Source organism: Dermochelys coriacea, chromosome 9 (genome assembly GCF_009764565.3).
Source record: "Dermochelys coriacea isolate rDerCor1 chromosome 9, rDerCor1.pri.v4, whole genome shotgun sequence".
Lineage (NCBI taxonomy): Eukaryota > Metazoa > Chordata > Testudines > Dermochelyidae > Dermochelys > Dermochelys coriacea.
In genome coordinates, this window is record NC_050076.1 from 38202461 (window position 1) to 38225462 (window position 23002).

At 41.1% G+C, this 23002-nt stretch overlaps 1 protein-coding gene across 1 annotated transcript in view; it reads right to left on the reverse strand.

Moving 5' to 3' along the window:
- Positions 1–23002, reverse strand: part of SGPP2 (sphingosine-1-phosphate phosphatase 2) — a 78548-nt gene that overhangs the window by 33765 nt on the left and 21781 nt on the right. Inside the window, exon 2 of the mRNA XM_038415480.2 lies at positions 7621–7779. Coding sequence (XP_038271408.1) covers positions 7621–7779 — 159 coding nt within the window. The remainder of the gene's footprint in view (positions 1–7620; positions 7780–23002) is intronic.

Consider the following 23002-nt stretch of genomic DNA (forward strand, 5'->3'; position numbering starts at 1 on the left):
AAAAATGTTTAGGATTAATGGTTACTTTTTGCTTTTAGTTATGAAGACTGACAGAAAAAAGCTTTTTCAACGAGTGCTCACAAATATTCTACAGGAGAACTTCACAAAGAATTGTCTTCACTCCCACTGAGAGTAATAGGAGACAGTAGCAGTCTGAAAGAGGGCAATTCTGAATGAAATTCTTGCAACAAACGAACATTAATCTTAATTCCCCTCTTCATCCCCCACTCACCCCTCTGAAATGTAGCCTATGCACAAGAGTTTAGTATACTGATCTGTATTGCTAGTCATGTTGCTTAATGCACTGCTTGAAGGTCCTCAGATACTAGTGATGAGGGCAGTATAAGAACCTACATACAGTAGAGATTAGGTTTGGCCGAGGGTTCAGAATCTGGGTTTGAAGTCAAACCAGGACTAATGGCTCAAGTGTCACATCTCTAAAATCTCATTAACTATTTAAACATTATTTGAGACCCAAATTGCGGAAATATCTTGCAAGAAATACTCATCTTATGATATCTACATTGTTTTGGCCCACATCCAAATCAGATATAAAACACAAGACCACCTGTTTTCAGGCATGTTCAGATGAGGGTTTTGAATCCAACCCCTCCTACATTTACCTAGGGATAAAGTGGGTTTTTCATCACTTGAACTCTAAGTCAAGACTGGATAGCTTTCTAAGAGATGTATGCTCAAGTTCAAATAGAATTTATGGGCTTGATGCAGAAATTCTGGGTGAGGTTCTATGGCTTGTGTTTTGCAGGAGGCCAGACTAAACGATCACAATGGTGCATCCTGACCTTAGAAGAAAATTCATTTTTTTCTATTAAATTAAATCTATTAAACTAAAGATTTTATCAGGAATTCAGATTTGAAGTCTCAATCACAACCTCTTATTCTATGAAAGATAAGTAAGTTTGTTTTTAATGTGATTTTTGTGGATATTTTTGTTCCAATTTGACATTAATAGTCTTTATTTAATTATCAGTTTATATAAATATGAAGCAGGATTTTCATTTTTGGCAAGTCTGGTCCCAGTCTGCATTCCCAAGCCCCCTAGTCTCACACTGAACTGTGCCCCTTCTGAAACCTGATTCCATTTCTCCAGTTCTACTCATCATAATACATACTGTATACTGATCAGGAAGGCCAGCTTGTTCCTGAAATGCCAGCTCTTCAGTAAATACCAGCTTATCTCTGTGACACAAAGGCAACTTCAAACACTCCCCTGGCAAAGTCCACATTACTCACATATTCTGTATACTGACGTAGATGTCAATATACTACAGGGTCAGAAAGCTAATGTAATATGCGCATACACACATATATATGCATTGTGTATGTATTATACACCCACACAGGTGCACACACAACACAACAATAAAAAGTACTGGGATAACTGTTAATCTTCCTTTGTTTTGTTTAAATGTAATCTTAAGCATATTGAATGACAAGCAGGAGAGGAAAAGTGTAACAAAGTAGTTTCTTGATCTGTCTCTGAATATGTATCAATATGCAGCATTCGGTTTAGATAAATCAGTTGAAATAAAATAACTCTCCCAAACTTTCCCTCTATGAATTCAAACCTGTTGCGAGACTCAAAGACGTTTAAGCAGGTTTGTTTGACATGTCTGCTTCAGCCAGGAATTTAATCTCATGACAAATGCTGTTCAGATTTCCAGCCCAAACTGTGTGGATTCAAGAGAATTTGGATGAATCAGAGAAGGATTTTCAGGTGCTTAGAGCTTCAGGATAGGAGTCAAGACACCTAGATTGTTTTCAGAGCTCTTCCAGCCTCTTGCTAGGTAACTTTGAGCAAATAATTACCTCGCTCTTTAAAATGGGGATAACTCCTGTGTATCTGATAGGATTCTGGTGATTAATGTTTGTCAAGTCTTTTGAGATCCTCTGGTGGGTGGTATTATAGCAGTGCAATGTATTGGTTTACCCTCCTAATGAATGATGGATTATTCAGATGGATGGGTGTTCAGCACAGTATCTAAACCTTACTGTCCTAGAGCATATTGCATAACTCTTATTTTTTCCCACAACCACCATCAGCCTCATTGTTAACTGACTGACTGAAAGAGGAGAATTGATATGGCTACTCAGTAACAATTGGTGGAGCTGCCAAGAAGATTTTATCCCTCACTGGCATTCAACTATGATAAGTACTGTATGCTGAAAACTGCACTGTGAACGAGGATGACTTTGATTAAATCTGGTCAAAAAAATTGGAACATTCCCTCACATATCCTAATATGTCAGTCACTGTTTTGCAGGTCTCAAAAAGGGACAATTTTTCATTTATTCAAAACTTTTCATGAGAATTGTTGTTGAAAATTTTTAATTTCAAAAAATGTGTGTGTGTTCTTTCCTTCTCCCTTTATCATCGCCGAAAAAGGGAAGGAAAAGAAAAAAAAACCACACCTGAGGCCCAATTTATTGTTTTTCCAATTTTGTTGAAAAAAAGAAAATCTCTTAAATTTTGACTTGTATAAAAAAATAGAATCTTTTTGTAAAGAATGCTGTTTTTGATCACATAATATTCAGTGGTAAAATGTCGATCAGCTCCACTCTTGTGTAAAATTCAAGCTGTGTGGTTTCATCAAGAGAGAGGCACTACATTTACAAAAGAAACTGATGATGGTTTTGCAAGAACTTGACACTGTAGGGGCCAACAACACTACTGTTGCACTCTCTCCATTGGAAATCATGTACAATCTAATTAACTGTGACCTGGAACCATCCCAGGGCAAAACTGAAAAATGATTCAGAGAAGCTGCAGATCATTTCAATTTCTTAGCTAATGACTGATTCTGAATGTAAAAAGCATAGGTTGGGCATAGAAGAGAAGATGAAATGATGGAACACAATTCTCAGGGCCTTCTATTTCCTATTGCATTCAGAATTGAAGATGCCAATTTCTGCCCCATGACTGTATTTGGGAAGGAGGTTTCACCACAGATTGTTGCATCAAAATAGTGAGAAGTTTTGACAGTAAAATCATGAAAGACAAGACAATGGGATTTGAAACTGTCAGTTTTTAAAAGATCTGCACTCCTGTCCAGCCAGCTCAACACCAATCGAGTCTGTTTGCTGCACAGTCAGAATGGTTTGGTTAAAACTTTATAACAGGCCAAGTTCTGATGGGGATAGTAGGTAAAAATGTACCATTATCCAAGAGCAGATACAAAAGACGGATAATCCTAACTAGTTAATAGGGCTGGAGTCTCAATTAGCATGTCTGTGTTTTACTTACAGAATTGAAAGTGTTTCCTTTTGGCAACATATGCATTGTTTTTGTGGAACAAACAGGTGGACAAAGTGAAGGAGTACTTGTGGCACCTTAGAGACTAACAAATTTATTTGAGCATAAGCTTTTGTGAGCTAAAGCTCACTTCATTGGATGCATTCAGTGGAAAATACAGTGGGAAGATTTATATACACACACAGAACATGAAACAACGGGTTTTATCATACACACTGTAAGGAGAGTGATCACTTAAGATGAGTACGTGTATTCTGCATTTCATTTAATAAAACATTCCTGTGCTTTTTTTCCCCTACAACCGGGAATTTTTTTTTCTTTGGTCCAGTTGGGGAAAAAAGTAACAACCCTTGTATATCCCATTCCTCGAGGCTACTCTATGCTACAGGAACAAGGACACCTAGGACAGGTTATAAAGGCCATGGATAGTGCAATGAATGCTGTTTATTGTTCAAAGGCTGTATGGCTTCACAACAAACCATCCAGTTGCATTTGCCAAATGGAATATATAATAATGCTTAGTATTCATAGTCTTCAACTAAATATAATGAAAATGTTTAAAAATAAAAACCTGTGAAAATCCATATTTTAAAAGTAAGTTTCCTTTTTCCTTCCATTGCCAAAGCCAGAGTGTATCACTTAGAAGTCAGAAACAAGCAATAATGGTAGCCATACAACCTAGTATTCTGACCTTGAATTATCTCTTGAATTCTACAGGGCTAGACCTGGTCAGTACTTGGATAGGACCTGGTTTTCCTTAAAAGTGTCCCATGAGGAGATGTTAGCAGTTCAATAGGAATCACTCTTCCCTCTGAATATCAAACCAGTGCCTATGTGTGGTGTTAGAAAGTATTGTGATGCTGGAAGTGTCATCTTCCAAGGGGAGCAGTGGGGACAAACAAACAAACAAACAAACAAAAACAAACTTAACTGGCTTCAGGACTGAGCTTGATAAGTTTATGGAGGGGATGGTAAGACAGGACTGTCTACAACTGCATGTGGCCCATTGGCAACTTCCAGGAGCAAAAATCTCCAACTGCCAGAAAATGGGCCACTAAATGTGGAAGGCTCAGGGTTACAACAAAGTGCAGGAGGTCAGACTAGATGATCATGATGGTCCCTTCTGACCTTAAAGTCTGTGTCTATCTTTTGACTGAGATGTAAAAAAGAGGCACTAATTACTTATTAGAAGATTCTATGGCACTTTTCCAAAAAGAGTGGGAGTATTCCTGACCAGAGCCCAACTCTAATTATATGCTGTCCACCTACTCCTAGTTCCAGTTGAAGAATTTATTGTCTATAATTATAGACAAAGAATGGCTGTTATCTTCCACTCCCAAAATGGTTGCATTTTAGTGGAAGACATACATAAGGCATATTACTTCAGAAGATATTTTATGGTGCCTTTCATTCAAAAAAATCAGACAGCCATGATAAAGACATGGAGAATTCCCATCAGAAAGGGCTTAAACTATATCAGTGGTTCCCAAACTTTTCAGGGTTGCATCCTCCTTACTACTGTCCACACACCCTTCAGTCAAGGCCAGGAGCAGGGCCGTGGCTCCCGGGGAGTGGGGTGGGGAAACATGGATATGATAAGGGGGCTGGGGCTGGGGGCATGTTTGGGGCCAGGAGCAGTCTGCAGCTGGGGACCAAGGCTGCAGCCAGGGCCAGGCGCGTGGCTGGGACCACGGCTGGGGACAGGGAAAAAGCAGAGCTGGGAGCAGAATGAGGCTGGGTGGTGCTCCCTCTCTGCCCTCTGTGGGGGCTGGCCTGGGCCCTGCTGCACCGTCCCCCCCTCCCTGAATGTCCTTCTATGTCCTTTTAGGGGGGGTGCCCCCTAAAGTTTGGGGACCACTGCTATACATCACAGACAAGTTTTCACTGACACTAAATTTCTCCCAGGCTAGTCTGGATGAGTGGCTGGATCCATTAATCTGTCTGTAGGAGATACTACAGAAAATAGCTGGATAAAAAAAAAATCCTCACAGGCAATTAAGCAAACCATTCACAATGGTAAAAGGTGAATTTCAGACCTGGTTCAGTGTCACACCCAATCCAGCTAATACATTTCTCTAAAGCTACTAACCAAATTCTTAAATGCTCCACTTTCGTGTTTAAAATGAAAAGATATCCCTCCCTCCACCCTGATCAGATTACTGCTGTACAAATAGGATTGTAGTATTACAAAAAAATTAATATCAACAAAACTGCAGTTATTAATGGGTAACCAGGCACTTTGTTATTCTTGCATTAACTCTTGTTAGCACTAGCTGCAATTGCACCACTGTGTTTTATGAAAAAAGAAAAGGAGTACTTGTGGCACCTTAGAGACTAACAAATTTATTAGAGCATAAGCTTTCGTGAGCTACAGCTCACTTCATCGGATGCATTCCGATGTGAAGTGAGCTGTAGCTCACGAAAGCTTATGCTCTAATAAATTTGTTAGTCTCTAAGGTGCCACAAGTACTTCTTTTCTTTTTGCGAATACAGACTAACACGGCTGCTACTCTGAGAACTGTGTTTTATGTTTTTCAAACATCTTCAGAAGTTATCAAACTGAAAATGGAGTTAAAGCCTGCTTATTTGGGGGTATGATCTTATACTGACCCTGCACCACTGGTCACTTAACTCTTTATCACTGACTTCAAATGGACACAGAATCAGGGCCCTTATTCTTTGTCTGAAATGAGATTATGGATATTTCTTTATTCAAATCCAGGCTCTGGATTCCCATTTCTCATGTCTACACACTGGATTCTGCTAGCATGAGGAGTTGGATATGAAGAAGGTTAAGTGAAAGAGATAAGGGTAACAGAGAGAAAATACTGCTGTATAAACTGGAAGGTTCTTAGACAAAACTGTCACACTGGAAAAGGAATGTTTTCTAACTAGTCCTGCTGGAGAGCCTGTAAAAAGGAAGCAAATTGGTTATCGAATGGGGGAAAAAAACTAATTCAAAATGTAATACCTTTAATAACTGGGTGTTGGAACCTTCAGGATGGTGACATTTCTTCCCCCATAATGATATCTACCTTTGTCAAACTTCCCACTACCTTTGCTCCATAAACCTATTGTAATGACTTATTCTATTTTACATGCCATGGTATTTAACCACCTGCATGACACATGTAGTATCAATTAGAAACAATACGTTTCTCAGAATTGTTTCTTCATCTGGCTCTCGAGAGAACTGTCAACCCTGGTCTGTTTGCTCCAGCAGAGGTCACGACTACACAGCTCTGCTCCCTATGTGCACTCAGTCATATCTGATCTACTGTAGTGACTAAAACATGTTAAAAACAGGTATGAACTGGAATCCTTCCCCTCCTGTGCATCAGTAGAATTGCTTACCAGGTTTCCATTAGGGTCAGTAATTTATACCTGTGCAAAGCTTCTGATGACAATGTGACTGCATGGATATAATAATCTTAATTTGGCCTCAAGAATCTTTATGATTAATGATGATGCATAAGGAAAGAAAGAACCCATCTTGACTCTCAGATCTCAAGCTTAGTTTGATGTAGTGGCAGTTTGAAAACAACACCAGGTTTTTGCTTGTTGATTGAGTACCCGAGACACAGAATCACTGAGTGAAAATAGACCTGGAGCTCCAAAATGCTATTTTTACAGCCACTTTTACTCATAGAACCCCACTTCTAAAGTGGATGGAACATCAAAGAGAAGTATGCCAAGTATGAACATGGCAATAAGTAGGTCTTCACTCTTTGTGGTCTTTGATTAAAATTTGTAGCCATATATGATTACAGAAGTATTTATCCCCACTGTCACTCTGGACAAAACACAAATAATTTGCAATGGGCTGTTGGTGACTGTGGTGACCACTAACTTAAAATCAGATAGATTTTAAGATATCAGATAAGGCTTTATCCATAGCTAGAATCAGAACAAATTCAGAAGAGCAACATTAAAATGAAATCCAAATGATAATTTCAAGTTTTAAATTAACATCAATAGCATACTGGGGGCTTGTGGTAGAGAGAAATAGCCAAATATTTTAGATCTTTCATTGCCACTTTGGGAATAGGGAGAGTGGATGCACTCTATCTTTTTCATAGCTTGTGGTCACCTCTCTTCCCAGCTGCAAGTGCAACCATACTTCCAAAAAGGAGTGATACAAGGTTGATTATGTGTCTTTGAAACAGTGTAAAGAAAATCCCTTTGTAAAACTTGTTTGAAAAATTGTACTTGTGCTTCTGGAAGCACAATTCATTTTATTTTAGTTTTTGATGAAAACAAGACAATCAAAAGCCAGAAGAAGTTGATTATTATGGTGTTACAGTAATGACATTAATAAATGTATTAATAATCACATCCATACTTACACACCACATCATTATCAGCCTCCTCGACACATCGTGATTGATGTTCCAGTAGGTGAATGGAAGGAATGTGATGTAAAAAATCTCTTCACCCAAGGCAGATGAAAACTTGAACAGGTAGTAGTAGAAATAATTCTTCACAACATATTTCTGTGCACAATCCTGAAAGTGAAATGTTTTTAGCATTTTTCAGAAAACTTATTGAATTAAGTTGTTAGCAGTGCAATTGTCAAGGTTCCTTCCTAACTCTGAACTCTAGGGTACAGATGTGGGGACCTGCATGAAAGACCCCCTAAAATTATTCTTACCATCTTAGATTAAAAACTTCCCCAAGGTACAAACTTTGCCTTGTCCTTGAATCCTATGCTGCCACCACCAACCGCGTTAAACAAAGAACAGGGAAAGAGCCCACTTGGAGACATCTTCCCTCAAAATATCCCCCCAAACCCTACACCCCCTTTCCTGGGGAAGGCTTGATAAAAATCCTTACCAATTTGTACAGGTGAACACAGACCCAAATCCTTGGATATTAAGAATAATGAAAAATCAATCAGGTTCTTAAAAGAAGAATTTTAATTAAAGTAAAGGTAAAAGCATCACCTCTGTAAAATCAGGATGGTAAATACCTTACAGGGTAATCAGATTTAAAAAATAGAGAATCCCTCTAGGCATAACCTTAAGTTACAAAAAGACACAAAAACAGGAATATACATTCCATTCAGCATAGCTTATTTTACCAGCCATTTAACAAAAGGAAATCTAACACATTTCTAGATAGATTACTTACTAACAGAGTTTTTGAGACTGCATTCCTGATCTGTTCCTGGCAAAAGCATCACACAGACAGACAGACCCTTTGTTTTCCCCACTCCAGCTTTGAAAGTATCTTGTTTCCTCATTGGTCATTTTGGTCAGGTGCCAGCGAGTTTATCTTAGCTTCTTAACCCTTTACAGGTGACAGGGTTTTGCCTCTGGTCAGGAGGAATTTTATAGTACTGTATAAAGAAAGGTGGTTACCCTTTCCTTTATTTTTATGACAGCAATTTAAACAACTAGTGCTACAAACCAGTTTGCAATTCAAACAGCAATTTGGTACAGTGAGACTCCAGAACTGTAGGTTTAGCTTTTCATATAAAAGTGAATTTTATAACTAACTGTTGCATAGATGAAATGTGTATTCCCTCCTCCCCCAATCAGTTATGACAAGTGATATACAGGAAGACAGATAGAAACAGGCACGCACAAAGGTTCAGACCTGGACTAGTCTCTGTTTTTGGAGAGCCAGACGTGGAACCCTCCTGGCCCTAAATTTAGGGAGCTTATGCAGCTTTAGATAAAAGGAAGAACTATTGCTCTTGACAGAAGAAAATGATGAGAAAGCAAAACCCAAAAATCAAATAGAATAGTAAATAAAGCAACTTGTGTTTTTGCGATTTGCCTCACTGCCTAGGGAGACTGGATTAAGAGTTGCCTTTATACATCCTGAAATTTGCCCTAGGATAGCAAGTGGCATCCCTCCTTAATAAACCATTTTTTACTTACAACCTCCATTTTTCCCCAACTCTCTTATCCAGAGGGCCATAAACTCTGCCTCTATCTCAATGAGGGATTAAGCAACTGTGGAAATAGCATATCCTCTCTACCATGTGAGAGACGCTGCAGTAGGACAAGAAGATTGACATAACTTTTTAAAAACTCAATAAATGCTGTGTTTCACGACAGAGGTAATTTAGAAGCTAAATTGCTTAAATTTAACTTGATTCAACTTTTAAAAGGTCTGCATGAGCAGATTGCAAAATGAGGTGGGTATCTGTGAACCAAGGGTAAGAAATAGTTCTCCTATTGTGATGTGCTTTAATACTCCCTGTTTTTCATCCCTCTCCTATTTTTTGTATGTCAATACACAACATGATTCTACAGAACAAAACCTTCCAGAGCACCCATCTAACAACGCACCTTACAATCTAACTAGACCAGAGTGAGATTTGGGCAGACGTGGAGGGGAGGGGGGGACTAGAACAGACCAGCAGAGTGAACAATGTGATGGCAAGTGTCCTATTAGTTCTACCATTTTTTTTGGAGGGGAGAGCAGCTAATGGAAAGAAAAGTGAAGGGAGAGGGGATGCTGAAGGGAAGTGAGCTGAGGGGGTGGCAGGGGAGAAGAGGGGCAGGTGGGGAGTGTAGCTGAGATAAGAGACTTTGGGGGGGACAGGTGGGAGAGTTGGAGTAAACAGCCAATCAGCGCAGGGCAGAGAACGCCCAATCAAAACTGAAATGCTCTGAATGTCCAAAGGTTTCTGCTTTGGCTGCTCGTGCAGCTGCTCCTACCTGCTGAAGGAAGAACAGGAGTACTGGTGGCACCTTACAGACTAACAAATTTATTTGACCATAAGCTTTAATGGGCTACAGCTCACTTCATCAGATGCATGTAGTGGAAAATACTGTAGGACTATTTTTTATATACAGAGAACATGAAACAATGGGTGTTACTATGCACACTATAACGAGAGTGATCACTTAAGGTGAGTTATTACCAGCAGGAAAGAGAAGGAAAACAAAAAAAACCACCCTTTTGTAGTGATGATCAAGATAGGCCATTTCCACAAGTACCCCTGTTCTTTTTGTGGATACAGACTAACACGGCTGCTACTCTGAAACCTGTCCTACCTGCTGGAGTCTCTGCCTTGCTCCTCTCTGCATTTTTCCCCCCTAAGGCATGGGGTGAGAGAGGAGGGAAAGAGGGATAGGCCCCACCTGACTGCTAGTTTCCTCAGAATGGGGGGGTCCTCCACTGCACAATTCTGGGTCCAGAGGGTGTTGGCTGAGGTGTGGCTGCTCAAGGTGATCTACCACCCCAGGCAAAACATCTGTGTGCCACTCCCCTCCCACAGGCCTAGGGCAGCAGAAATTGGCCCAGCCACCTCTCCATGATGATGGTGGGACAGCTGAGCCAAATTTGAGCAGGCGGCATTTGACCTGACACGCTGGGTCACACCACCATTCAAATTGGGCCCAGATGCCCCTGTGTCATGACAGAGAAAACCTATAATAAACAGCTTACATGCATGTCTAACTTATCAGGCCATCACCTGTCTTCCACATGGAGACCCTGATGGGACTTCTAGTACTACAGGCTGTCACAGGGCCTGTCACTTCGTCACAATCTTATGTCAGTTCTTACATTAAGTGTAAGTGACTCTCTCCCTAGGTCAGGGCAGTTGCTTTACATAGTTTCTAGTCCTTTGTCTGCTTGACCTCTTGACCCAGGTCACACTAGTATATGATATACTCCCTAAGCATAAATCTTCCACAGGTGTATTACCTGTATTTTTTCCATAGTTGGGATTTGCATTAATTATTCCTTGTTGTCTTTAACTCCTACAGAAGCATTGTTTAGCTTTAGCTCACCCACTAACAATACAATCACAGACAAGCCTATAAAGATACACATAACTTATAAATTTGATACAGTAGTCTTTAAATATAACATCTGTCACATCTCTCCACATAATCGCTGAATATTTCATATTCCCAAAGCATTACATCTGTCACACATAGCATACAAAACCCCTGACATTTGTTACCAAAACTAGCTTCCAAAAAAATTGAGAACTAAATTGATGATCTATTAGTGGATCTGAAATAGTCAAACTATTCCCACTGCATGAAGATACAAGCCACTGGAAGGGAGAGGTCCACTAGGGGAAGCCCCTGATACTTCCTCAAACTTAGTCCACTGATGTCTCTCACCCCTAACTCTGTGGGAAGCTGACAAACTAGCCACACTGCAAAACTCTGGAAATAAGACAGTAGACAGTGTAGTCTGGAGACTTATGACTTGTAAAAGAGACAATTAGCATAAAAAACAAATGGATGCACAGATTCATTTCAGCAGAATAATGGTCAAGTGTCAGATGTACCTTTTTAAAAAAATATGCCACATCAGATGTGGCACATCAGGGAAATGCACAGACTGAGCAGGCAAAAATGTGCAGAGCTGGGTTAAAAATCTCATTCCTGACTGGAGGGAAATTAGATTTCAGAAGAGAGATAGTACATAAAAGATACACAGACACTAAGATTGAGTCAAGTCACTACACATTGTGTAAATGGAGTTGGGCAAGGGAGTAGATGCTATATCTGTGCAGCTGAACTCAGCTTATGTTAAAGGATTAATCAATTATGTCTGAGCAGCCATCACCCACCTATACAAAGTAGGCTTAAACATCCATGTGGTTGTGAAATGGTATGAGGAACAATTTTCTGATGGTGACAAAAGCTAAATTTTTCAATAATAGAATTAGTTGGGAGTTTTCCAATGAAATTATTTTTCATCAGAAAATGCTGATTTGTCAAAACCAAAGATTTTGAAGAAACATACTAGTTTCAATGAACCTTTCATTGGGAAAGGTTTCTCAGAACCATGGTGGAGGGGGAATGATAAAGACTGACCCCAGAATAGTCAATAGCCCAGCGGTGAGAGCACTCACGTGAGGTGTAGCCTATTGGCTTTTCTGGGGTAGGTCTCTCTCAATCTCTCCTGTTTGGCGCTGTTCCATTTTCTATTCATTTATTGAATCTGGGTCTCCCACACCCCACATAAGTGTCTTAATCACTGGGCTAGAGTCAGCCTCTCTTTGGCTCAATGATTTACACAATAATTTACACAAAGTGGAACAGCTTAAACCTCGAATCTCTCAGCCACCCAAGCCCTCTCCTCATGGCTATGCCAGCCCCTACTTTGCCTTGAAGGTTAATAATAGGTGCACTCCAGTCCCCAAGTCCATTTGAAGCATACTTCTATCGTATTCTGTTTCTTAGCTACTGAACACTCATAGAATTACCAGGTCAGCTGTCCTCAGGGGAACCATGTACCCACCAGCTTGAATGATCCAATTCAGGGTCAGCTCCTTATACAATACCACCGCAGAGTCATATTTATAAGTAACATTATCATCAAAGATTAAGATTTAAGACATAGTGAGTTAGGATAATGGAAAGAGAAGGGGTTACATATAAAGTAAAATCATAGTATGATTCATAAAGCTTTACTTTAACAGGCAAATCATTTGTCTAAAGAAGCATATCTCATCCCAAATGTCCTTTGCAGCATTTGCAACCAAGGCTGGTTGGGATCCCATTCTCATGAATATACAGGCACTGTCTATTTACTTCCTTGGTGCAGTATTAAGGGCTGTCTCCTGGCCTTCTACTTTTATCACCAGAGTTCACAGTCTGCCCTCAGAGACAGCAGAGCCCATCACTTATTTTTCCTGTTGATTTCATATCCTCCTGTTGCTTAAATCCCCACAGATTAAAACAACTAGGAAGCAGTTCAAAGTTCAACTCTGGCAAAGATGCACTTTCTCAATAGTGTTTAGGCTGAGATTTTCAAAGCTCCTATAGAATCTGGACACCCAATTCCCATTAATTTTAAAAGGGAATTAGGCAGCCAAATCCCTTAGTCTGCTTTGAAAATATCAGCAGGCCTTAAACAGGGGAGTGTGTGTTTACCTCCATTTACTGTGACAAAGTTCCTTCTCTGCCTTGGTGGGTCCTGCGCTTTTTGGCATATTTGCTCACCTCAGAGATTCACAGCAGCCCTCAGTTTGGCCACTTCTGCTAGAGGCTCAAACCCACCGTTCACTCAGCTAACCTCATCACTGGCCAGCACGGGGGAAATGGAGAACAGTCTCTGTTGTCCCACCTAGTGGGTCATGGACAGGCCAGATCCCTTTCCAAATTAGACCTTCCTTTCTGGTGTTTGTCACAGACCAGGTCAACTCCTCCTACATCCAATCAGAAGTTGGGGGGAATGGAGGAAACCCAGGCCCACCCTCTACATGGGTTCCAGCCGAGGGCCCTGGAAATAGCAGCTGTCTACAATGTTCCCTGTATCAGCTACAAAACAGTTACAATGCCCTGGTCTACTTCCCCAAGGCCTTCCCCCAGCACCTTCTTTATCCTCACTGCAGGAAGCCTGATCATGCTTATACTCTTCAGTCCTCCCAAAGCAAACCCCCCACACTAACTGATGGGAGGTCCTTTTTAAACCAGATGTCCTGATTAGCCTGCCTGCCATAATTGATTCTAGTAAGTTCTTAATTGGCTCTAGGTGTCTTAATTAGCTTGCCTGTCTTAATTGGTTCTAGCAGGTTCCTGATTGCTCTAAGGTAGTTCCTGCCCTGGTCACTCAGGGAACACAAAACTATTTATCCAATAGCTAGTACATTTGCCTTCAACCAGATTCCTGTACCTCACTGGTCTGGGTCTGTCACATTACATAAAGTTGCAAACAGTCCTTAGACAGTGAGGAGGGAAGATAGGAAACAAGGAAAATCTGCATTTCAGCAAATAGAGGTAAGAAGAAACAGCATGCATCCTCTTTCACTGCTAGGAATCATGTTGCCTTCTTTTCTGTTTGAATAAACTTTGCTTTGAGAGGTAACCTTGTAACCTTCTGACTTTAATGCTTCATTTCTTCTATGCACTTGAAATCTCTCTTTGTAAATAAGTGAACTTATTTTATTCTTTCATTAAAATTAATTCAGTGTTGTGACTTGTTTGGATAACTTCATTTAAGGTAAAAGTGACAGAGTCCTGCGGCATCTTTATAGACTAACAGACGTATTGGAGCATAAACTTTTGTGGGTGAATACCCATTTTGTCGGATGCATGTATTAAGCATGCATTTAAGGTAGCAGACTGTTGTATGTTGACCCCCTTAAAGGGGCAAAGGACCTAATACAACTTGACTGTCCAGGAGAGGGTTGGACAGTGCAAAGCACACTAGTAACCAAAGCTGATGGAAGCCAGAGTGTGGCTGGTGTTTCCTGACAGGCGACTGGAGTCAGAGCTTCTGGACCAGAGCTGTGGCTATATGCAGACACTCAGGGTGTGACCTGCATGTAGGTTGGGAACTACAATAGCAAAGCAGTGGCAGGCATCTCAGATTGCAGGGCAAGTGGTGAATCAGCCCCTCACTGGTCTGGATTACATCCTGGAATGTCATGCTGCTGTAATTCTTTTAGTAATTGTCTGAGGATGATAGTAGCAAGAAACCTAAAGGAGCTGCATCCATTCAACTAACTAGTCTAAGAAAAGATCATTTATTTAAATTCACTTTAGATAGACAAGAGACAGAAAAGAAGTCAGTGTTCTTGAAACACCAATCTGATGGGCTTATTCTCCCATGTATATGTATTAGAAGTCATATATTAGTAATGGACATCTCTATAAGTAAACTTAGCAGTTCTGCAGCACTGAATGAATTAAGGAAGAATCATGCTAAATATCTTGAGTCTACTATGCCAATTAGAACACAAGGTGGACTAATTAGCAACTGTGGTCTTTGTGTCTAATATCATTAAACTGTATTTGGACATACTTATGCTTATCCCAAAAGAATCCTCACTCCTTAGTGTGCTCATTCTCCAATTAAGCAACAATCTTTGTGTTGGGAATTACGTGCTCATGTGTCTTAAATTGAAAATGAGCAGCACACTCCCAAGGTCAGTTATTCAATTCTTAAGAAATCAGATAGACCGTTGTAATTAGAAGTTATTTAAAAATAGAACTGGCCCAAAAATGGAAACAGTTCTGTGAAAAACGTTGGTTTTATTGACTTCTCAGGATTTGAAATGGATTTATTTGGGGAATTTTTTTTTCATTATTCTTTCCTCATCCCCAGTAGAATCTGCTTGAGGTATTTATTATGTCATTATCTTTCTCTCTCTCTCTCTCTGACTAACACTATAGAGTAGTATAGGGTATGGGAACTTGTTACTCTGGACTGCACGGTTTGTTACTTTCCTTCATTTAGATAAACATTTTAAGAAAAAAGTGTGTGTGATAGTTCTGGCATTCATACCTGTTTGCTTCCTAGGGAAATGGTAGCTTACAGTAACATGGTCTGTCATGAGTAGTAGTAGACTTGAACAAGTTTTGAGATTTACCACTTCATTAATACTTTATCTGCAGATCTCCGGTGACCCCAGCAGTTTCAGCATAAATTAAGCTTTTAAAAAAATAGCTTCTAACCCTTATAGTTATGAAATACTCTGAGCATGGGAGGCCCATAAGCAAAATTTTCCGAGTAGCAGCCGTGTTAGTCTGTATTCGCAAAAAGAAAAGGAGTACTTGTGGCACCTTAGAGACTAACAAATTTATTAGAGCATAAGCTTTCGTGAGCTACAGCTCACTTCATCAGTGAGCTGTAGCTCACGAAAGCTTATGCTCTAATAAATTTGTTAGTCTCTAAGGTGCCACAAGTACTCCTTTTCTATAAGCAAAATTAGATCAGTCCCTTTAAGAGGTGGAAGCTCCTCGCATTCATTTCCATAGGGTGCTAACTATGGTAACATTTACTATTTCTTGACAATCATTTCAGAATAAAGCTGGGATCGTGGCAGGAGCTTTGATAGAGCACAGTCCCCTTATTACTCCCTGTCTAACCCTGGCATGGGGTTTCTGTGGGAGCTAATCCCATTTTAAGACAGCTGAAGCACTTGAATCGCTACTTTATGCAGAAAGTTATTGCAATTAATTTCGGTGAACATTTGACATTCTCTCATGTTCATAGCAGTTTATCCCTCCAACCTCTTCTTAAGAATAGCTCATTTAAATAATTTGTGAGTCTCCTGAGACAGTCTAAAAATTGTTTGTACTTAACCTACTGAAGTGATTTGATGTCTTTAATATTCTATGAGGTATATATAATAATTTAGCCCACAGCCCACTTGGCTCAGGGAGGGAGAGGCATCCAGCTAAGTTGCAATCAGTTTTGCACAAATACCATGCACAAAACTGTAGTGGAAATGGGAATTTTAAGAACACTTTTGGAAAGGGTTTGAGTATAATACCCCAGGACATAGTTCCATCTGAAAAACATCAACTCAGAAAACAAAATTGCACATTCATAAGATGCAGTGCTACTTGAATATGTAGCTCTGGTTAAGTTAACCACATTCTTAGAAACCAGTTAACCACTTGAGTCCTTCCTAATGCACTGGCAGGTAGGAGTGGGGAAAATGTGCATTTATTTCTAGCTACCTGATGTTGCATTGAAGCCACACTGATATGCTGATGTTCCAATGGAACATCTTACCCTTCAGTATAATGTTACTAAATTCTGCTTCTAGCAAGAAGCCATGGCAGAAGTCTGCAGGGAAAGGATAAGAGACCAAACAAATTCCAGCAGAGCCACACTCAGACTATTATTATAGTCTGTCAGGACACATTTTAGCATGCAAATGGTAAAATGTATCCATAGTCTATAATTGTAGACCAAATGTTATTTTTGTCCCTGTTCATTCAATATTTTCTCCCTAAATTAAAAGATTATAAATGAAATGAAGGCAACTATTGGTAATGACAATTCAATAGTTTTCACCCCCCTGAAAATAAAGTCTCTTTTTCCATGGGAGTGAGGAGAAAATCTCTGCTATCCATGACTGTAACCCACCTGAAATATATTATAGATGTAGTTTATTAAGGTGAGTCATGATTTGGGGAATCTATGTACAACTTATGAGTTCCTATTGAGGATTCTGAACTCTGCATATATATCTTTCTGTATATAAACTCCATTTTGAATAATGAGCTTGTCTTCTCATCTCCATGCTGGATTGAAATTCCAAGAGGGTAGTGACACAGGACTAACAATGAGGGTTGCTAAACCTTGATGATCCTCTATTCATATAGAAGCCTCACATAGAGTTGGCTACCACCCAGAAAAACCAGTCAGCTCAGGTGTGCTGATAACTAAGCAACAAATTGCCTGATGGGAACTGACCACCTGAAAAGGTTGATCAGCAGGTTACCTGACAAAGGGGACTAGCGGTTATAAGAGAAGAAAGGGGTCTCTGACTAGCCATTTTAGAAAGAGAGGGATAAGAAACCAGAAGCAGAAAGCTGCCTACAGGAGTAAGAGAAGAGTCTCCTTATTCTAAAAGAGAAGCTATATGCAGGAGGGAAGGGTAAGAGGAAAGATGCTAGACAATTTAAAAGATTCTGACCTGAGCCCCCAAAATGCTCAAGGGTGGTGAGGAAATAGAGACAAATACATACAGGTGTTTTGTTTAGCTCTGTATATTTATTGTGCTAATTGTGATAAGACCTTTACAAAGCCTGTGTGTTATGTGCTTCAACTATCCCTGGAAAGGTAACTGGCAAACCCAAAACCTTGGAGCACTAGGGAAGGGTATACTTATGCTACTGGGGTGGCTGGGGAATCCCATACTAATCTCAGGGCCTAGGCAGCTGAACTGTGGTGTCTCAGCTCTGAAAAGTCCTAGAGGGAAAATCTGTCCCCTGAGTGTGTGCCTAGAAACCTAGTGTCACAGGCAGTTCCTGGATTCTGCTCGGGCTCAGGAAGCCTAAAAGTGCATGAGTCCAATGTGGTAGGACCCAAACACAGCAGCCTAGGGAGTATCCACTGGGCAAAGATTTACCAAGGATGTGACAAGATGTAATGTAGCTGCCTACCTAAAATACTTCTGATCCAGGTGTCAGGGATATGGGTAAATTCTACATGGGGGGGAGAATAGAGCATAGTTTGATTTCCAGATGAGGTTGCACTAATGGAAAAACATTTTTGTCAATTGAGCAAGTCTGATTCAGACTCATTGATGCCTTTGTGAATAAGACTCCCTTTTCAGCCTAGAATAGAGCTTTATGTTCCATGTGACTGAGATTCAATCAGCACAAATGAAGTGCACATACCCATCATTCAGGGTTAACCACATGGTTCAGGAAAAAATCCAAGTTGTTCTGTAGGCTCTCGCACCTTGTGGTCTGGCCAACCCCCTAAAGTTGTGAACTCTACTGCCCCCTACTTTTGTTTTGGGACTAGACATGCCCAAGATGTCAAAGCATTGTTCTATTTGTAACAATTGAAAAGTTCTTTTCAAATTAAAAATTCAACTGTTACCTGAATGTTTAGGACTTAAAAGCTAGACAAATGTGTAAAATCAATTTCTCCTTTGCTTACCAGACAATGCTAAAGTTTTGTGTGCGCAAGTGGTAGCCTAGCCTGGGGAGGAGAAATACTGAACCCTAAATGCAGCTCATAATACTGTTTTATGCAATTGACTTCAAATTCCTAGGCAGCATAATGATCCCCATTTGCTACACTTGCTGTGAGATGTATTATCATAACTGATTTTTCAGTTGAGGTGGAGTGCACCCAGCCCCCCTCAAAATCAGTTCAGTTAAACCATATATATCTTTATTTTTCTCACTAATATGAAAACAAATAGCTTAGGGTTGAATGAAACATTTTGCTTAAATCCAAAAAGAAAATTCAGTTTTTCATTTCATTTGGGGTATTTTTTTTAATTTAACTAAATTTTTTAACTGACCATTTTAGTAAGTTAAAATTATTTTGACTTTTAAAAATCATTTTTCAGCCATATCTGACAAATTCACAACTGCCTTTGGTGCTCAAGGAAAAAAATGTATTTTTCAGCAAATTTATTATTCCCACCTTCCACCCCAAATCATCTGGTTCTAATTGTCAACAGTTATAGCAGAAATGCACTATACTGAACTTAGATCTTGGCAGATAAATACCTTTCAAAGTTCATCCTGGCTTCTATACATGTTAATTAAAATGATTTTTGGTAGGGGGTAGAGAATGTTAAATTTACAAAGGTTTTTCTTGTTTAAAAGTGAGTTGAGGAGGGAAAACATGTATGGAAACAAACACCTGTCTGAAATCCTGGAAATATGATAGAAATATAGTTTTAAGTGACCTAGCTGGAGTCTAAGTACTTTGGATGATTAAAATTTAGGATGGCTGGTCTAAGGGTCAACAACATTGAAGGACAACTTCTTCTTTACACTGAAGCCTCAGCCCTGGTCTACACTACAGATTAGGTTGAATTTAGCCATTTTAGGTCCATTTTAAAATTAATGCGACCACACAATCAACCCTGTTCCGTCGACCTAAAAGGCTCTTAAAATCAACTTCTGTATTCCTCCCCGGAGAGGGGAGTAGTGTTAAAAATAGACTTTGCTGGGTCAAATTTCGGGTAGTGCAGAGGCAACTGGCCTCTGGGAGCTATCCCAGAGTGTTCCAAGTGACCACTCTGGACAGCACTTTCAACTCCGATGCACTAGCCAGGTACAAAGGAAAAGCCCTGGGAAATTTTGAATTTCATTTCCTGTTTGGTCAGCATAGTGAGCTCAGCAGCACAGGTGACCATGCAGTCCCTCCAGAATTGCAAACTAGCTCCAGCATGGACCGAAAGGGAGACACTGAATCTGATTGCTGTATGGGGAGAAGAATCTGTGCAGGCCCAACTCCGATCAAAAAGAAGAAATGCTAATATATATGCCAAAATCACACATGGCATGGTGGAGAGAGGCTACAACAGGGACACACAGCAGTGCCATGTGAAAGCTAAGGAGCTCAGGCAAGCCTACCACAAGACAAAGAAGGCAAACTGTCACTCCGGGTCAGAGCCCCATACATGCCACTTCTATGATCAGCTGCATGGTATTCTAGGGGGGGACCCTACCACTATCCCACCACTGTCCATGGACACCTGCAAGGGGGGGGGTGGGCTCTCACACCAGAGGGAGGAGGATTTTGTGGATGAGGAGGAAAATGCGCAGCAGGCAAACGGTGAATCCATTCTCCCTGGCAGCCAGGACCTTTTCATTACCCTGGAGCCAATACCCTCCCAAGGCGGGATCCCTGACCCTGAAGCAGGAGAAAGGCAGCTTTAATAAGTGCACATTAGTAACTACAGTACAGGGATTAAAAGCAATAGTGTTTTGCCCTGAAGAATCAGGATGCATTTGCACCCACTGCAGCTACTGGAAAAGTCTGTTAACATGTCTGGGGATGGAGCAGGAATCCTCCAGGGACATCTCCATGAAGCTCTCCTGGAGGTACTCTGAAAGCCTTTGCAGAAGGTTTCTGGGGAGGGCTGCCTTATTTTTTCCTTCATGGTAGGATGCTTTACCACGCCAAGCCAGTAGCAAGTAGTCTGGAATCATTGCAGCACAAAGCATGGTCCTGGGTTTTGGTTGGATTCAAGCAACATTTGGTCTATAGCTTTCTGTGTTTGCCTCGAGAGTGATATCATTCCTGGTCACCTGGTTGAAATAGGAGAATTTTTGTAAGGGAACAGTAAAAGGACCCTCTTCATGCAGGGTTGTTTGTGCTTGGCTAAAAGGGATCATCCTAGAGAATAGCCATGCAGTGGGGTGGGGGGAGGTGTGTGTTGCAATTCTACCCAGAAACCACAGCCCCTCCTTTTTAAATGTGGAACCCAACTGGCATTGCTTGCTATGGGAAAAGATGGCACTGCAGTTTGAAACCATTCCCACATGTTATGAAGGCATAATAAGCTAACCCCCCAAACCAAAAAGCTTACCATGGCTGCCTCAAAACTGAATTCTCTTGCCCAGCCACGTGTGCTGTGTCGCCATACTGGCCGGTGCTCAATATAAAAGGCAAAATGTGACCTTGTACCTAAAGCACATGTGTTGTCTGCTGTGAATTGCTTGATTCACTGTGAAAGTCTCTCGGAAATGTATCCTCTTAAATTTTACTCTCCCTTTCTCCCCCCAAGTGCAAATGTTTCTATGCTCCCCCTATCATCTCCATCCCTGAGGTTATCCTAGATTAGTAGGTGGAAAAAAATGCACTCATGATGACATGTTTTCTGAGCTCATGCATGGAGGCATTCAGTGGCAGAGGTCAGGAAAGCATTAAGTTAGCGCAAAGAGCAGAGGCAGGACGCGATGCTGAGCCTAATGCGGGAGCAAATGAACATGATGAAGTGTCTGTTGGAGCTGCAGGAAAGCCAACAAGAGCACAGACCCCTGCTGCATCTATTGTATAACTGCCTGCCCTCCTCCCCAAGTTTCATATCCTCCTCACCCAAAGACCCCAGAATGTGTAGGGGGAAGAGGCTCTGGGCACCCAGCCACTGCACTCTAGAGGATGGCCCAACCAACAGAAGGCTGTCATTCAAACAGTTTTTTGATTTGTAGTGTGGCTACAATAAGCAATGTGGCCTTGTCCTTCCCTCTTCCAGCACCCTACCCCACCTGGCCTACCTTGTCAGTTATCTCTACTTAATTAATAAAGAGAGAATGCATGGTTTCAAAACAATACTAACTTTATTTCCTTTGCCAGCTGTGATCGAAGGGGGGAGGGCAGTTGGCTTATATGGAATTAAAATCAACAAAGGGGATGGGTTTGCAGCAAGGAGAAACACACAGCTGTCACACCGAAGCCTGGCTAGTCATACAACTGGTTTTTAAAGCCTATCTGATGTGCAGCATGCCTAGCTGTGCTCTTCTAATCGCCCTGGTGTCTGGCTGCTCAAAATCGGCCGCCAGGTGATTTGCCTCAACCTCTCACCCCACCATAAATATCTTCCCCCTTACTCTCTCAGATATTATGGAGCACACAGCAAGCAGCAAGAACAATGAGAATGTTTGTTGGTTGCGCTGAGGTCTAACCTAGTCGGCAAACAGCGCCAGTGAGCTTTTAAACATCCAAAGGCACATTCTACCCCCATTCTGGACTTGCCCAGCCTATAATTGAACTACTCCTTACTACCATCCAGGCTGCCTGTGTATGGCTTTATGAGCCATAAGAGCAAGGGGTAGGCTGGATCCCCAAGGATAACTAGTGGCATTTCACCATCTCCAACGGTAATTTTCTGGTCTGGAAAGTAAGTCCCTTCTTGCAACTGCTCGAACAGCCCAGAGTTCCTAAACATGCAAGCATCATGCACCTTTCCCAGTCATCCCACACTGATATTGGTGACCCACCAGTGCTTGCAGCACCCCTGAGAAGTAGCCCTTGCCGTTTACATACTGGTGGCAAGGTGGTCTGGTGCCAAGATAGGGATATGTGTTCCGGCTGTCATTCCCACAGTTAGGGAACCCCATTGCAGCAAAGTCATCCAGTATGACCGGCACATTTCTCAGAGTCGGCGTTCCACTCTATCAAGCAGCCCCACTGCTGCCAGGATGTCCCAATTGCCACAGTCTGTGCTTTCAGGAACGTCTGTGTCCATATCCTCTTCACAATCGTCCTCGTGCTGGCGTCTCTTAGCCTGGTTCTGTACATACTCCAAGATAATGTGTGAGGAGTTTACAATGCTCACAACAGCAGCAGTGAGCTGAGCAGGTTCCATGCTTGCTGTGGTATGGCATCTGCATAGGTAACCCAGGAAAAAAGGTCCAAAACGATTGTCTGCCATTGCTTTCACGGGAGGGAGGGGTGACTGACACCATGTACCTAAAACCACCCTCGACAATGGTTTTGCTCCATCAGGCATTGCGAGCTTAATCCAGAATTCCAATGGGCAGCGAAGACTGCAGGAAAGCTACCCACAGTGCACTGCTCCATAAGGTA